Genomic DNA, 17,753 nt, shown 5'->3' with positions numbered 1-17,753 from the left:
CCTGCACGTGCATCGCGGCCATCGCGGATGATCGCGGGCGCCGCAGCCACCGCAGCGCGACCCCGTGCTGGACCGTCCGTCTACACGGGGGGAGTAAGAAGGAGCAGCGAGCGCGTTACACTGCCTGGCCCGTCCGAAATCGTGGGAAAGCGACAATAAGAGCGGCCCGTTGGAATCAACCTAGGGAACGAGCGGAGCAGCGTGGGCGGACGCGCGCGCCCCACCGTGTGTTTACGAGCGACGAGCGTCATCATCGTTGCCATCGCCGTCGCCGTCTCGTCACATCAACGCTCGGCCACAACAACGCACAAATGACGTGCCGCGAGGTGAGACCAGGCAAGCCGCGGTCGCGCGATGGTCGTGTCCTTTAACCGGTACCTGCCGGCGATCCTGTCGGAGATCGACGACAGTGAGCCCGGCGGCGCCGTCTGCGTCGCGAGCGATCTCGGGCCGTCCGACGTCAAGCAGCGTGCTGCGTACACCACGGATGAGACCGTCACGAGGAACTGCTCGACCGGCACCAGCATCGTCGTCGGCGGCGGCGGCGGCGGTGGCGGCGGTAGCGGAGGCGGAAGCGGTGCCGGGAACACGACGACCACGTCCTCCGTAACAACGCCGGCTGTCACGGTGACCACGTCGGCGGTCACGGTGCCGTTATGCGTCCTGGGCGAGGTGCAACTGCGTTTCCTCTGCCCTGACGACCTGGAAGAGGTGCGCTCACTCTGCCAAGACTGGTTTCCTATAGGTAAGAGCTGGGGTTTATGCTTCAGGCGAATCCGACTGTCGTTTGTTTAGAGACTTTAGAGAGTCCAAAGAGAGAAAAAGAGAGAGAGAGAGAGAATAAGATGCGAGATTGACAAACCATTTTGTAATTTAAAATTGTTAACTTTTTTTTGTACTTTTTCTATGAGTAAGTTACAAAAATTATTGTGTATACAGGCATTTGCTATTTAGCGCCGTAGCCTGTTGCACTCACTTCATACAGCTTTTTTATTGCTCTTTATCTTAGACATTTAATTTTTATTTTTTTTTTTATAACGATCGACAGTTTTACAAAATCCCTGAAATTATTTCTATTTGATCGCGGACATTCTGTATATAATATATCTGGTTTTTTCATTTCCATACGACAAACTCAGTTTGCTGTAAAATAATTTTATTAAAACTTTAAAATTACTCAAAATATGAGTATGTAACAATCTTATAAATCAATAATACAAAAATACAACGTGTTTGAATTATTAATAGAAAATATAACTAATGATAAATTTCTATTTGTATACAGATTATCCTTATTCATGGTACGAAGACATCACGAGCTCGTCGAGATTCTATGCACTTGCAGCAGTATATGGCGGAGTAATAATAGGATTAATCGTCGCAGAGATAAAGCCTTATGCCAGATTGAACAAGGAAGACCGCGGCATCTTATGTTCCAGTCTGGGAAAAAATTGTTTAGTGGGTTACATACTAAGTTTGGGAGTTCGTCGCGCGTATAGAAGAAACGGCATAGCATCCTTGCTTCTGGAACAGTTGCTAGCCCATGTTACCGCGCCTGAACGTTCCTCCGTAAAAGCAGTCTTCCTACATGTGCTCTCCAGCAACGCTCCCGCTATATTGTTTTATCAGAGGTGTCACTTTCGGTTGCACAGCTTCCTTCCATATTACTACTCAATTCGGGGAAAGTGCAAGGACGGCTTTACGTACGTTCTTTACGTTAACGGAGGACACGCGCCATGGGGCATTTGGGACTGGATTCGTCACTTGGCTGGCGCGATGACCAATCTAGTACCGTGCAGAGTGCCGCGATGGATCTGGCAACGACTCTTATGGGCAACCACCATTCTTTCATACCACAGATGATACATTTTGTGATTTATTATGTTCAATTATATATTAATTTTCTTTTTTTGGATTTTAGAGATGTTATCAAACGTGTCAAGTGCCATAAGTTGATCGACGTTGCGACAGATTTCAAATAACAGTCATATGACTAAATGATTTTATTACGTAGTTCTGTGCTAACGCAAAATTAGAAATAAACATTGGATCTGCAATCAATTTATATAACGCGAACAAATATTTATCTAAACTATCTAAAGTTTAGGCAGCAAGGCTTCAGAGTGTTTTAGCTTGGCTTTTGTTATCAAGAAGATTGCTAGTTGTTAAATAAAAATATTATAAGGTACTGTTATATTACTGTAATAGTATTATGGTTCGTCATATGCAACTGCCAAAAATAATTAAGTTGAAATAATTTGCACATTAGTATCTAATGTATCTTCCACCGTTTCTAAAGATTATAATATTAAATTGTAATACATAAATTATATATTAATTTCAACGAAAGCACAATATAAGTATAATTACATGTCACCATTTTTTATTTAAAAATCGTGTACCATAATTTTATCTAATTGAAATATAAATCAAAAATTTATAAAATTTTTAATTAAAAAATTTCTATTATAAAAAGTTTTGAGACCGAAAATTATACAGTAAATTATGATCTTTTAAGCAGGAATAATTTAAAAGACTGTATTGTTACAATTCATACTTTGTATACCTCTGCTGCCATCGATTGTATGATATATATGTATAAACTGTATATATTTTGTATATTAAATAAATACTTAATATATTATAACATGAAACAATGAAAATAATATAGATTATTGATTTATTCTGATTAATTACATTAAATTTTAATGGAATATGTATCTATTATAAAATTGACTCTTTTTCTTTAATATTTTAATTTTTGCACGTGGTTAATAAAAACACAACTTAATTTTTGATCAAATATATTTTGATTACATACATTATACAAATACAATATATACAATTGAGACTTCTATTCTAAATCTTTTAATGACAGTTTTCGATATTATTATGGAAATATGTGTAGTAAAAAAAAGAAAAAAAAAAATCTAAACAAAACACCGACAACGTCCAAAGAAATCAAATCAACGTCAAAAGAATACAGAAGTCCAGGGCTTATGTCAAGTACACGGTAAGTCACGATTAAGATACCGTGTATCTTAACACGAGTAGCTGAGTTGGCGAGTCTTATAACTAAAATATATACATAAAAAGTACATACACAATTTGCTATAAACTAAGTACGTTTATATGCATTTAACATTTGAACTAAAACGTTCATATTCAATGGATTGTTTGAGTCATGCGGCCAATTCCATATAACTCGTTCTTTGAACGCTTGCATGAAACTTGCCTGAGCTGTTAATGGTCTGTTACGATTTTCGTACTCGTTGTCTCCGGTATTTATATTATGAACATAAAAGTAACCAGTCTTTCGGCTAATAGCACGTGTCCATGGAAGAGCGATACTTCGTATAAACATTACACTGTTAAATGCCGAATATATGGGCTCCTTCGCATCGTCGTCATTATCACATTCCAGAGGGCTTTTTGCGAATTCGTAGGCGATAGGCAGCTTTACACGACGCTCTGTAAATCGCAATTTCTTGTATATGTCTGGTGTCAGCATGAACCTTTCCTTGGGACGAATGCAAGTATAATCATTCGGGGTTGGCTTCCACAAAGCATTACAAAACTTCTTAATAAGTTTGTATCTGAAACATTAAATATTAAAATTAAAATATACAAGTTTCGTTATATAGAAATATTTTAGATGCATTATATTATTTTACAATTTTATATTTTCTTTAATAAAGCAAAAGAAAAACTTACCTTTGCGACAAGTACTCGTTGCTTATATTTTCTCCACCGAGCATGTAAGCATCTAAAATGTGTAGCGCTCGTGTTTTGAAGAAATACTTTCCCGTTCTCTTTGTTTCGATTACGAGTTCAGCATATATCAGAGTGTTGGGCGGCAATTCGATCTTCGCATCTCCTACTGAATCCCATTTGCCTCTCACATATCGATATACTTTTTTTCTTCCTAGGCCCAAGTAAAACGTAGCCAATTTATCTTCCTCAAAGTATGGGCCTGATCCGCACGGCATGCAATACCAATCGTACGGTTCGTATTGCAATATCGTATTCCGTATATTATCAGTCGTCAACTTCGTTGCTTCGCAACTAAGCAACGCTATTGACTCCCTTAATATTTCTTGCACTTTGTCTTGCGGTTTGGGCACTGGAGGCCGTTTTCTACTGTTTTCTGACAAATTCCAATGCTTGAGACATTCCTTCCGCATGTCCGCTTGCTTAGGTTCACTCAACTCTTGATTTTCGCAAAACGCTGCGATTTTCAAAAGACTTATAATCTGTTTTTTTCCCAAAATATCATTAGATTCTTTCAGATACGTGATAAATGCCTCGTCTGATTCCAAAATGTCGATAGGTACTAATTCAATTACGTCATTATTATCGTCTTTCGTCGAGAGCAAGTGATTAACGTGAGAAAGATAATCCATTATCGCTTGCGTATCAGGTCTTTTTCTCTTACATATTAAGTAGCGCTCTGAATTAGCTGGTCTAGAACTGTTAGGCTTAAAAATAGAAATGCTGTCGAAACATTTGTACATCAAATAAACAAGCCCAACGCTAAAAGGCGTAAATAAATCGAACAGCTTTGTAACAAAATGTCCTCCGGGTCTAACAATCATTAATGCCACTAGACATTGACATAGATATAATTGTTTCGATAAAATCTCCTGTATATTTTCTTGACCATCCACTGAGAATCCTCCATCTGACATCATAAAATGTACACCTTTATTCTCGGTATGCTTCATCACCAGCGATCTAAATTCCTCTTGATTTTGTGGATCAAATACATCTCCATTGTCTTTGGAACCATAAAACGTGTGGAAAGTTTCACACGGGCCGGCTAAGAACTCGTCTAATGTAAAGTCATTTTCATTTTTTAAAGTAAATCCAAATCCTTTAGCATGCCAATTTTTCTTAGACAAAACGTATTCACTAAATCCTCCTGGGCCGGCACATACATCCGCAAAGTACAACAATTCGTCGGGATTAAAGTTCTTTGGCTTAGTAAACATATGATTGCATGCCGTATCTATATTTGCCATCTTGACCGCCGCTCGATTCAGAAAGTTAGCGTTGCGTATTGTTTCAAACGGATTTGAACGATTTCTGGCTTTACGCATTTCCACTTTGTCCAAGTTATCAAATATGGTTTTAAACTTGAGAATTTGTTCTAAAATATTCGGATTGCAGAACATGATCTCGTCATCTATGATGTACTTTTTTGGTCCTAGTTTCATCCACTTTTCACAAAGAGGTTCATCATAAGGAATGAAACATTTATTTGACAACCATTGAATATCTTCAATAGCTTTTATCTCTTCTTCTTCAGGATTCCACTCAAGGCCTGCTTCCTCAAGACCTGGTGCACAATGGCCAAATCCTCTTCGACCACGTTGTTTAAATGCTTCTATTGGGTTTACGCGACCTTGATCATCTTTTCCAAGACCTTTACCAGGCTGGTATCCCATTTTTTCCATCATATTCTGAACTTTCTGGGATACATTACTTTCTTTACTTTTAACCTTTGTGTACATATAAGTTTCGTCCAGTTTAATGTTATTTTCTTCTCCATTATCTAGTTCTATCTTTTTACTTGGCTGTCCATATAAAAAATTGTTGGATTCATTCCGTCTTTTTAGACTGCCAGAAGACAAGTTATTATCAAACTGTATAATTTCCTCCATATTGGCTTTTGTGTTAATATTTCCAAATAATTTTGTACTATATCTTAATTAATATACAGATAGTGATTGATTTCACTAATTTCAGCGTTGTTTTGGTGAAAATGATTATATACTGACTCAATAGTCTTATTTCACCAATATTGCTGCAGCTTTCAAAAATATTGTCACCTAAATAACAATTTATTTTGAAAATCTGGTAAAATTAAATATATAAAGAAGAAAAAAAAATGCCAAAATAACTTACTTAATTTTCTCAATGCTGTCAATTTTTACAAATTATTTGGAAAATGTTTTCCAATCTAGTTTCTCTTTCATAACCTATAAAGCAAAAAAATGTTTATTAGAAACTTAGATATACTCATAAAAAAGAAAGTAATGTAAGAATAATTCAAAGTAATACTGTATTAATTCAGTTTGTGAAAAGTATAAACTGAGAAATACTTTATAACAAAAAAAAAAAAGGAAAAAAACAATGGCTGACAATTCGCAAAATTTTTATATGTGCATTTAAAAGAAATATTTATAATACATACATGCTGAATGTTTATATCTACCGAAGACATACAAGAACAAAATCAAATTCTTGTCTGATTGCAATTTATTCATATTGCAAACATTTTTTTTCTAAATAAAATCTCTTCGTTTAAAACCGCATTCGGGAACAGTCAAAATTACAATAGTAATACACACAGTAAAATGTGAGGTTATGGATATCACTCATAGACCTTTTAGACACAACTGTTCGCGTCGCGGAGCGTCAGACGACTGCCAGAATAGGGTTATGCGAGCTACAAGACGGCGCAACCATCTTGAATTTTAGTTCCAAATAATGTGTCTCTAACGGCGCTGAAATACTTGGTGAGTTACACTTATTGTAAATCCGATCTAATCTACTCAAATTCTTACATTTGATTGATATATATTTGTAAATAAAAAAAAAAGTTAATTAATTATATGTTGGAATATCCAAATAATTTTGTAATAGAATATTTTACATATTATTTTCTCGTGCTTCTGATAACTAGGATATAAATTAATTAAAAAAAAAAAACAATAAAAATGTTTTGTTATAATTGTGTATCAAACGTAATTGCCATCATATGTTGATATTACAAAAATAATGTACAGTATTTAATGTATAACATTAAAAATCGTAATATTTGTGGATAATTGCGAGGTAAAATTGACATTATGTATAAAAAGAAAAAACCTGGCTTTAATCAGAAACTGTTAGCAACGTCGAGTTGAGTTTAAAAGGTTTATTATGCATCTTCTAAAGGAGCAAAAAAGTCAAAAGTGAACAAATTCATTAACATATTTATAATTTCATTGATCATTACTTAGTAAATTTGCTCACTTCGCATTTTCATTCATTTACAAGATACGTAATAGACGCTCTGGAGTATCTCTTATTTGTACGACATTAGCCTTCTGTATACACCCTCGAATTCACAAATACAGTATTTATGTAGACACAATGCAACAGTATACAATATACAACGCATCACACTTGACGGTAACGGTTATTCGAGCAATACGTATTTGAAAGATAAAACGTAAGGAAAAAAAGACAGTGGTGAGGAGACGCAATTGGGACATCTGGCTTACTCCTCCAAGTCCAGGTCCCCCAATTCTTCTTCCAAACCTTCCAAATCCTCTTCGACAAAAAGATTTTCATTAATAGCTACAGCAACAGCACCCTCGTCCATTGTCACTACAATGAAAAAATTGTGTTAATTACTAAACTGTAATTAATACAGTTATTAATATATTTATTTATGAATAACGGTTATATGTAATTCATATAGATTTACAAAAGTCTAAATCGATACATCTGAATGTTTTATAATGTACAATACGTAATATAAAGTTTCTTTTATTAGCGAAATAATTTAATTGAGATATAATTTTACCAGTAGTATCTTTGTTATTATCACTGGCATTACTAGCTTTTAACCGATCTGCAGCTGCCACCGTGATACCATTACTATCGATTTCACTAGCTTCGAAAGCAAGACGGTCCGTATCGAGTTCCCTATACTGTACATCTTCAGATTCATCGTCTTCGCGTGCGTAACTGGATATTGCTTCATCTCCTTCATCAATACCTGTAATATAAAAAAATATTAATATTTTATATACTAATTAAATAATAAAATTTTTTCTAATGATTTGTAAGCCATCTATAACGAGGTTTTACCATCTCCTGCTGCAAGTTCTGGATTAAAGTAAAACATTTCTCGTCCTGATATGCCGACTTGGCGTCCAGCTTTATAATCACTTCTTTTTTTCTCTTCTTCTCGGATTGCTTGCTCCTCTTTTTCTTTCAACTTTCTCTTTTTCCAAGCCAGAAATGTTTCCAGAGTTATTTTGGTCTGTTAAAAATATTTTATTGTAAATGCAATGTGAGAAATGCAATTAGAATGTATACTACATTTTTCACGTAAATTTAATTTTTTATGTTGTAACAATGTGTACATGTACGAATTGTTAACCGACGAGCGTCCTAACCGTGCAAGTCCACGGAAATTGTACATATATACATAGGAAACAGACTTTTAAATAGATTAATTAAATTTAAAACCAAAATAAAAATGTGTGCAAATGTTAAAAATTTTTATTTTTTATGCAAGATATTGTACCTGATTAGGTCCTAAATTAGCTCTTTCTGTTTCTATTAAATCCTCCAGAGAGATTTCATCTTTCTTGTCCTCTTTTTTCTTATCTTTTTTTAAGACAAATCCAGGAGGTAGAGCATGTCTATAGATACATTTTTGACCAGATGGACATTCCCAGAACCAACCATATTTTGATTTCTCTACAGCTTCCAAAAAGTGTTTGCATATCTAGTAAAAAAAAAAAAAGTATTTTATTTTATATTCTCATCATGCCAATAAAAGCTTAAATAATTTTCTACAAACTATATATTGAATAAATGTTATATATATAGCTTACAATGTCAGTAGTTGGTCGATTTCCACTACCATGTTTTTTTTCCACAACTTCTTTTAATTTATCCTCATCCCACTTATCCATAGTATCTGCCTCCTTATCATCCTCATCTCTCATATCACAATATAAGGACCTCTTTTCAGCTTTCCTCTCAATACTCAAATCATGTGAGAATTTACATTTATCTCCTTTTGTACATTGTCCTTGTTTAAAAAATGTGCATACAACAGACTTGGGGTCTATACCTACAGCAATTTGTTCAAAGTATTAGTTCCTTAAATCTAAAGACTACCCAGAACTTGATAGATTCCAATTATTATCAACATACCTTTTTCTATTTTCTGTGATTGAACAGGCTTAAAAATAAGAGCTAGTTCTTTCTGCTCTTTCAGCTTCTTTTCTTTCTCCAACTTTTTGACATTAGGATCATCAAGTTTGCGGGGATTTACACCACCTGATTTCACCTGCTTCTCCACTTGCTGAATAAACTTCTGCTGCTTGGCCCCCTTCTTGTTTTTTATACCAAATGTTTTATCCTTGAAAGTAAAAAATAAAGATTTAGAACTTAGAAAAGTTATGCTTCGTACGTAAATATACGTTAATAAATAATGTAATGTGAATCGATCGGTTTCACATATTTATTTAAAAACCATGTGGAATCTTAAAGTTTTTGGTTAGAAACGAAAAGACGTCTTGTATCCCGTACCTCGATAACCTTCTCCTTTTTCTTCTGTTCTGCTTTTTTACTCGGGGCCGGCGCCTTTTTCGGCGGCATTCTGTCAAATCGAATGCCGTATCTGGGTGACGAAATACACCGAAAACTTTATGAAAAATTTTAGCAATACTCTACTCTTATCCGAGTACTACCGTACTGAAATGTCTAAAATTGGTTACAATCATCACGTTATTTGCGCACATTACGATTAACCTTGCGTGACAAAACTTTCTAGAACAAAGAATTAATTATAATTTTAATTGGATATACATATAATTATTGATATGATAATTGTCAAATATAGCGAATATGCGAAATATTAATAGCGTTTTTATGTTAATTTGCATTTTTTAATGATTAAAAACCGTTTTCTTTCTTTGGTAACATTTTTTTCTGTGCTGGTGAATGGCAAACCTGCGACGCAGCTTGCAATCTGTAACTAACTTATATTCCTTTGCGCCGATCGCGGTGAGCTCGTGGCTCTTGTGCTTCTTGTGGTGTTCGGTGATCACAAGTTAATTGACATCAAAGTGAAGACACCACGATGGCGAAGTTCGACTTGACGTCTCGTATAGGTCAATATCTAGACCGGCACTTAGTGTTTCCTCTACTAGAATTCTTATCGGCAAAACAGGTGGGTACAATAAACGAGTATCAAGGCGCGGTATCTTGGTTATGTCACATGTTCCTGGCGTTACAGATTTATGACGAAGGCGAATTGCTATATGCAAAACTCGACATCCTCAGTAAGACAAATATGATTGATTACACCATCGATATCAGAAAGCAATTGTATCCCAACGTAGAAGTACCTGAGGTATGTCCCCTTGTGTAAGGCATATGCCTCTGTTGTGTGATTGTGAAGCATTTTATGAATTTAATCTACATTGTAAATTAAAAATAATGATCTTATTATTGATCGCAGGAGATAAAATCCAGACGTGCCGATGTCCTGCAAGAGCTTGGTGTACTCCAAAATAATGTTTCTGAAGTACTGGCTTTAATGAATAATGAGGAAGTTATGAAAAAAATGGAGAACATGAGAGATTCCAAAGCACTTAATAACTACCTTACTCAGGAATCAGATGTAGGTTGAATAATTCTTGCTCCCTGATATTGGATAATTTTATTTTTTGCATTTTTATTAGTTTTATTTTTTATTATATTCCAGTTTAGAGTAGAAATGATGGACAGCTTTGTAAAGTTGGCAAAATATCGCTATGAGTGTGGCAATTACTCAGTTTCAACATCATATTTGTACTTCTATATGTTAATCATGCCTCCTACTGATAAGGTATTGACAATTTTTAATGAATTGTGGAAATAAAGTACAATATATCATTTACAATAATTTAACATTTACATGTTTAACTTTCAGAATTATTTAAATGTTTTATGGGGTAAATTGGCATCAGAGATTCTTGTACAGAATTGGGAAACTGCATTGGAAGATGTAAACAAGTTAAGAGAATATATCGACAGTAACGTTATTGGTAATTCGCTCCAAGTATTACAACAACGTACATGGCTTATTCATTGGAGTTTATTTGTCTTCTTTAATCATGTGAAAGGAAGAGATCTCATTATTGAGATGTTTCTTTATCGGCCGCAGTATGTATAATTTCTCTAGAAAAAACTTGTTAATATTTACAAAAATTTAACAGTTACAACTTGTATAAATTATTTTTGCAGTTATTTAAATGCTATTCAAACAATGTGCCCACATATACTTCGTTACTTGGCTGCAGCAGTTATCGTCAATCGTTCTAGGAGATCTATTTTAAAGGATCTTGTGAAAGTGATACAACAGGTTGAATATTAAAATAGTTATCTTCAAAAACATAAAAAAACTGATATTTATAATTAAATATTTTACTTTAGAAATAATTTAAATTTATTGAAAAATTTATAGCTACAAAAAACTGATTTTTTTATCCGTTTTTCGTGTTTGTTATATTTTATGAATCTTTTTAAATGTTACTTTTATTAATAGGAATCGTATACTTACCGAGATCCCATCACAGAGTTTCTGGAACATTTATATGTTAATTTTGACTTTGATGGTGCTCGCCAAAAATTACAAGAATGCCAAACTGTCGTCTTTAACGACTTTTTTTTGATCGCCCTACTGAATGAGTTTGTGGAGAATGCACGATTAATGATTTTCGAAACATTCTGCAGAATTCACCAATGCATCAGTATTCAGTATGTAGTTTTATTTTATATAGTTGTGTAAATTGATTTATACTTAGCGTTTACTAATTTTTTGTATTATTTATAGGATGCTTGCAGAGAAATTAAATATGAAGGCGGATGTTGCCGAATGTTGGATTGTGAATTTAATTCGTAATGCACGCTTGGACGCTAAAATAGACAGCAAGTTAGGACACGTAGTAATGGGAGGACAACCGGCATCTCCTTACCAACAATTAGTTGAAAAAATCGAGACTTTGAGTGTGCGAAGCGAGGCATTAGAGAATCTAATTGAGAGAAAACTAAAAGCAAAAAATCAAGACCCAGTAAGTATAGTGTGGAACTAACAGAGGTCAGTATCATTCACAATTATATTGCGCGTACTTACATTTGGTTTATTTAATATATGCATTGCAGTAGACATAAAAAGTAAATAAAAAATCAAACTATGCATATTACGCATAATATTAATAACAAGTAAACATTTATTACACATATAATCGTCAAGTTTGTATTTAATTATATTTAACATTAATTTAAATTTTGCATACGTTTTAATATATTATTTTAACATTTATCCACCTATTCAGTTAGCAGTTTCTATCGACTACATCAAACATAAATGTTTTCGTTTTTGTATCATTGTCTTGTCATTATATAAAATCGTTGAAAAATGCGTAATGTATTACAAAAAATATTTTTTGCATATAAAAAATTCATATTTGTTTCAGTATCAACATTCGTGGAATTTGGATTTGTGACCACTCGATGTAAGATGAAGGAGTAACGTCCAAAAAAGATATTCCACTTCTGATTATTAACAGCAATCAGATTTGATGCAATGTTTCAACAAAAAAATATTGAAAATTACATTACAACATCATGTGTATTTTTCTTCGCTGGCATCGTCAGTAACTTGGATTTATCAAATGATACTGTGGCAAGTAACAAACGATTAATAACATTTTATAAAAGAATATATTGTGTTTATTTATTGTACATATTCCATGTATTCCAAAATCATTTTTTTAGTTAACAGCTAGACTTATAGACTATTGTTGAAGTAGTCTGTTACATATATGAGTAAAAAATTTAACAAAAAACTATAATTATAAAACTATAAAATATTATATTTAAGTATATTACAACTTACACGATTATTACGAAGTATCGTTCACATTTTGAAGATTTGTTATATGGGAAGATGAAAGTGTGCAATTTATGTATCCACCATGATCGATACAATATGTCAAAACACTTCTCCAATACGGATCGAAAACGAGTAAGTTCGGATTTCCCAGAATAATAAGTAAAGCGCGAGCACGAGTGATTGCGACGTTGAGCCTCTTAGGCGAAGCAACAAAGCCTAAGGCGTGTTTGACGTCTTCATCAATTAGATTATTGCACGATCTGACAGTGGAAATAATAATTACTTTTCTTTCTTGCCCTTGAAATCCTTCCACAGTACTGATTTTTGGCAATGGAGAGTCTAATTCCAATAGTAAATCTCGAATCTCCTGGACCTTAATTTAAAAGAAAGTAATTTTCATAGACGGGAAAAAAAGAGAGAAAATGCTTTTAAATAATTTGTTGAGTTTGATTTTTTTAAATACGTTTGTGTGTATATAAATACACATATATATATATACCTGTTTGAGGTAAGGAGTTATAACTCCTATATCATTCGCCTCAAGCCCGTATTCAAATAATTTCAACAAATAGAGATACACTTGCGTTGCTTCTGCAGGATTATACCAACTTGGACTCTCGGGATCTTGATAGTTTTCGCCGTTAATCCCATGAAAAATTATAGCTGATGGCGATCCATTACTCTGAGGTAACTCTTCTTTCAGCATCTCTAATAGTTTAGCTTCATTACTATTCTTAGATGATATCTAAAATTTAGCAAAGAAACGAATTGTAAAAATATTATTAAACAAAAATTTGGGATTAACAACATAATAATGTTTTCACATACTTGCGGCTGTAATTCTGAATCATAAAACAGCATGTTTGGTAAATTCAATATCATTGGTAAGCTTCGATAATTCATTACGAGTTTCGTAATCAGTCTAGGATCGTAACCAGTCTCAAATCCTTCTGGGTCTCTCTGGTAAGGAAATTGATGCAAAAGTCTCGATAGGAATGATTCGCCGAGTCCGAAATATGATGCTATTCTGCAATGTACAACAGGCCCAAGTTGCATTGGATCACCTGCGAGTATCACCTGGCCATAATCGGAATGAATAAAATTCAAGGGAATCATGATTTCTGGCTCAGTCGCTTGACCCGCCTCATCGACTAAAACGTGTGAGAAATGACCACGGGGAAAGCCCATATTGTATAATATTCCTAATGTACTACAAGTGCCAATGGTGATTCTATGACGACCCAATACGGACATGGTGCAGTTTACTTTTATTCCGTTTTCATGCTGATAGAAATTATCAGTTGTTCCTTCATTAGCTAATTCTGCCGTAGCACAGTAAGGTAACAATTTCTCGGGAATAGAATCATTATCCAAGCAATGATAAGCTATCAATCGTACCTGCGGGCATAATTACATTATTAATAATTATAATTTTTATTTATTAACGTATATATAAATATATAAAAAAAAAAAATTTACCAAATCGCCTGGTTTAAGGATGTTACTGTCTAACAAGCGTTCCGCTATTAAGTTTGCCGAGCTGTTCGACGGTGTTGCTACAAGAATCCTGCTCTCAGGAATTGTGGTCAAAAGTTGTAAAATCGTCTCGCACAAGGTTATTGTTTTCCCAGTTCCAGGCGGACCAAATATAACATAGGGTAACGGGCGTGCTAATCCCAATATTATATTTCTCACGGCTTCTTTTTGATAATAATTTAATTTTTTATTAAACCAATTTAATTTTCGTTTTTTTATTTGATTGATATATGGTTCTAGTTCATTAGTAGTAGAACAATTGTCAGATTCATTGTGTTTATTGCAAACTCGCAGATGAATGGGTTGCTCTTCAACCTCATATTCTTCCAAGTGGAATTGTGGCTGTTTTTGAATTATTCTGGTAGCAAACAGAAAATCAGGACCAAGTCGATTGAGAGCTAAATTAACGGCATTGTGACAACGCTGAATAGTGGTGTACGAGCTTTTAAATGTCACTTTGCAATTCTCACCATTGTAATCGTGATGAAATTTTTCATTAAACTTCAAAAAGATCTCTGTGCTTTTGGTTTTGTGAATAAAACCTTCATATTTTAAATTTCCTGTTACAAAATAAATAAAAAAAGATAAATTACATTGGTATCTTAACATGTTAGATTAGTTTTAAAATTATATTTTTACTTCTTAATAATATAACGATCGTAATTAGTAAAATAAAATTTTTTTTCTATTTTTTCCCTCACTATATCTTACCTTGAGAGGTATCCCAGGGAAAAGATACTATAGCTCTATCTCCTACAAGAAGAGAAGGCCGTTTTTCTACCAATCCTGGCACTTGAAGCGCAAGATATTCACCACATCGTCGCATGACTCCATTTTCTATATCATATTTTCGCAAAAAGAGTGTTTGAGCTATTTCTTCTAGATATAACATGATGTGAAAACGTTCTTTATACGTTTCGAAGGAAAGCGGTTGTAAAAGACAAGGTATTTGATTTCCAATATCAATTTCGCACTCCATCTGTGATTTTTTATTCTGCATAATATCCAAGACTATTTTCCAAATATATTGCGGAATTTTAAACACTCCGTTGCGTACTTTGATAAACTTAGGCGGTTTAACTGGTCTTACTCCAGGAATACAAGTAATTTCAATTTCATTCAAATCAAGTAAATTTTGCTTTTCACTTTTTTGTTTAAAAGATGTGGAATCAGTCTTTTGTGAAATGTTCTTTGCATTCACAGTAATGTGAAAGATTCTGGCTATCTTAAAATCTTTAAAATTGAAAATAAACAGTTCTTCGAACGTACCGACAAACTTCGCTTCGCACTTGAATGTATAAGTAATACTTTCGGAAGGATCTATTATACAATTTGTATTTATCGGTGACACTAGTGACAACTGAGACGGAACATTTTGCGACATAAAAGAGCTACTTTGCAATAAATGAGCATAGCTGCCATTATTCTGTATCAAAACTGTCATGGTACTTTCTTCTCCTGCATTCAAATTGAATTCTAATTTATCGTCTATAATAATACCGTATTTGTCTTTCAATAAGTCAGGATCTATCGTGGAGTAAATATTGGTTACAACTGGCAACTGAATGGATATATTTGGTTTGCTCTGAAACAAAAATATAAATTATAAGTTAAATATTTAGAATTTATTATAAATTTATATTACAATACAAAAAATAATTAAGGGGACATCTCAATTAGAAGGCCAAACACAATATAATTTTTTTAAGAATTTTTTCTACAAAATTAAGTTTCCTTTCTAAGGTTTTTACCTGAATTAATGGAACTACAGTCACTGATCTCCAGTTGTATTGTCCTTGATCGCTTTCTATACTGTCGCTTACCACTTTATCGTCAATGCACGGAATGTAACCTTGATCACATACATTTTTATGAAAAATTATACGTTTATCAATTACTCCCACTCCAGTAACTGAATTATACTTTGATACAACCCCAACATCTAGTTTAGATCGCAATGGCTTAATTTTATCAACTTCCAAAATTTCACCACTCAAATCTGCAGAGTCCTTGTTTAATTCAACTAAGGATTCCAATACTAACCAATCGCCAATTAAAGGCACAAAGTTAGATTGTACTTTGTGCAAGTCAATGCAAATATTATTTGGTTCCGCAATAGCAATTCGGCCATTGCGTTTCATTACTTTAGCAATTACACTTCTTGATATCATTTGAGTACGGACATTGTCTTCCGACGTAACGATTGGATTGTCCCACGAGTCATCTATTGCACAGATAATTTTTCTTACCTTCGGCGTTGCTTTTGGATCCCGTAAATAGAGCAAGTAGCGAATCTGATCGCCAACTTTCAAATAATTAGTCGAATCGTCAATTTTTTCATATACATAGCAATTATCTATGAGAATATGATCCACAGATACTAAAGTGATACTTCCTGTCTTATAATAACATCCTTCTTCATTTAGTATTTCTGTTTCGTGGGCAGTTACATCTGTGTCGGTTTCTCCTGCATGTTCTATACGAGACAAGACTTCATCTATATCTTCTTCTACGGTCTTAATATTAGAGTGCACATAGCTTAGTGCATATCGAACTCCAGAATAGATTAATGAAAACATCTTCAATTTTTCTGGCTTCTATCTAAGTATCTATAAATGCAATATAAAATTTAAGCACTCAAGTATAATATAAACAATGTATAATAAAAATGAGAGAAGAGGAATGGAAAAGATCAGCTGCCGATAGCTACCGATCTATAGGTTGATATCTCCACTCCGTCGCTTTAAGATAATCTAGTTCCTTTCGCAAGGACTGTACACGTTTTGCATGCAGCTCTTTGAGAAATCGTTTACGTTGCTTCTGCTCTTGTAACTCGGATTTCATCTGATTCAAGATCTTCGACGTTTGAGTCGCACTGGAGGTTAGCTCCGAGTCTTGAGATTCCGACGTTCTCTGCCCTGTCGAGTGTCCTAAGGTACTTGTTGACAAGGTGGATGAATTCATAATTTAATCTGCGCTTTCCAAGTGATCAGTTAAATTTGCATCATTCGCATATTCATTTATTAATCGTTCAATGTTGAACAGTATTTAATCTTAACTTACATCAAGCACCGGAGCAAGTGGCGGCAAGTGGCGACCCCGTGAAATGGCTGATGATAATTTGGAGTAATGTAAAATCGACCGCATTTTTAAACTTGTAATTTATAATTATATATAATTTTGAAAAAAATGTTGAAGGAGAGACAAGATAATTACGATATAAAAATGAAAAGAAATCTAAAAATCGCCAAGCGAAAGGGTACGACACTTTACGCACAAAGTGCAGTATTTTGTTTATATTTTATACATTTAATCATTGCTTATATGTATATATTAACAATATTGAAGAAAACTAATTAATAATATTATTACTATTAATTACGTAATTAAAAATTGTTAATAAAAATGTTTTTTAACCAGGGAATGTCGTGCGAAGAAAAGAAATTTTTTAATTACTTCAAGTTACTCAAGATAATTAACAATTTTTAATATTACATATATATAAAATACTATCCTCACAGTTTCATAAAAGTTATAATAAATA

At 33.8% G+C, this 17,753-nt stretch overlaps 5 protein-coding genes across 6 annotated transcripts; 2 read left to right on the top strand and 3 right to left on the bottom strand.

The window, feature by feature from the left end:
• The first annotated feature begins 100 nt into the window (after positions 1-100).
• On the top strand, positions 101-2,371 carry Naa60 (N-alpha-acetyltransferase 60). Its single transcript, XM_070661769.1, has 2 exons — positions 101-745; positions 1,286-2,371. Exons 1-2 carry the CDS (start codon positions 355-357, stop codon positions 1,861-1,863), a joined length of 969 nt encoding a protein of 322 aa, XP_070517870.1. The 5' UTR covers positions 101-354; the 3' UTR covers positions 1,864-2,371.
• A 416-nt stretch (positions 2,372-2,787) lies between these two features.
• Cmtr1 (Cap methyltransferase 1) lies at positions 2,788-6,638 on the bottom strand. Its single transcript, XM_070661760.1, has 4 exons — positions 6,197-6,638; positions 5,908-5,981; positions 3,715-5,831; positions 2,788-3,596 (listed from the first exon to the last, which is right to left on the bottom strand). The coding sequence occupies exons 3-4, from the start codon at positions 5,661-5,663 to the stop codon at positions 3,119-3,121; spliced, it is 2,427 nt and encodes an 808-aa protein (XP_070517861.1). The 5' UTR covers positions 5,664-5,831; positions 5,908-5,981; positions 6,197-6,638; the 3' UTR covers positions 2,788-3,118.
• An 87-nt stretch (positions 6,639-6,725) lies between these two features.
• LOC139105580 (zinc finger CCCH domain-containing protein 15 homolog) lies at positions 6,726-9,558 on the bottom strand. The gene is made up of 7 exons (XM_070661768.1): positions 9,322-9,558; positions 8,944-9,151; positions 8,619-8,860; positions 8,306-8,509; positions 7,864-8,038; positions 7,577-7,771; positions 6,726-7,377 (listed from the first exon to the last, which is right to left on the bottom strand). The coding sequence occupies exons 1-7, from the start codon at positions 9,388-9,390 to the stop codon at positions 7,268-7,270; spliced, it is 1,203 nt and encodes a 400-aa protein (XP_070517869.1). The 5' UTR covers positions 9,391-9,558; the 3' UTR covers positions 6,726-7,267.
• A 207-nt stretch (positions 9,559-9,765) lies between these two features.
• Positions 9,766-12,500, top strand: Eif3e (eukaryotic translation initiation factor 3 subunit E). 2 transcript variants are annotated; one of them, XM_070661765.1, is made up of 9 exons: positions 9,766-9,964; positions 10,031-10,147; positions 10,256-10,417; positions 10,502-10,624; positions 10,709-10,941; positions 11,023-11,140; positions 11,324-11,535; positions 11,612-11,849; positions 12,255-12,500. In XM_070661765.1, the coding sequence occupies exons 1-9, from the start codon at positions 9,875-9,877 to the stop codon at positions 12,282-12,284; spliced, it is 1,323 nt and encodes a 440-aa protein (XP_070517866.1). In that variant the 5' UTR covers positions 9,766-9,874; the 3' UTR covers positions 12,285-12,500. The 2 variants fall into 2 exon arrangements, with proteins under 2 accessions (XP_070517866.1, XP_070517868.1); XM_070661767.1 differs by having other exon boundaries at positions 9,767-9,964; positions 11,612-11,875.
• On the bottom strand, positions 12,483-17,727 carry Armi (probable RNA helicase armitage). Its single transcript, XM_070661757.1, has 7 exons — positions 16,920-17,727; positions 15,961-16,818; positions 14,921-15,794; positions 14,153-14,769; positions 13,502-14,071; positions 13,173-13,418; positions 12,483-13,046 (listed from the first exon to the last, which is right to left on the bottom strand). The coding sequence occupies exons 2-7, from the start codon at positions 16,786-16,788 to the stop codon at positions 12,684-12,686; spliced, it is 3,498 nt and encodes a 1,165-aa protein (XP_070517858.1). The 5' UTR covers positions 16,789-16,818; positions 16,920-17,727; the 3' UTR covers positions 12,483-12,683.
• Between the last annotated feature and the right edge of the window lie 26 nt (positions 17,728-17,753).

Source organism: Cardiocondyla obscurior, linkage group LG09 (genome assembly GCF_019399895.1).
Source record: "Cardiocondyla obscurior isolate alpha-2009 linkage group LG09, Cobs3.1, whole genome shotgun sequence".
Taxonomy (NCBI): domain Eukaryota; kingdom Metazoa; phylum Arthropoda; class Insecta; order Hymenoptera; family Formicidae; genus Cardiocondyla; species Cardiocondyla obscurior.
This window is presented reverse-complemented; position numbering and strand designations above follow the sequence as displayed.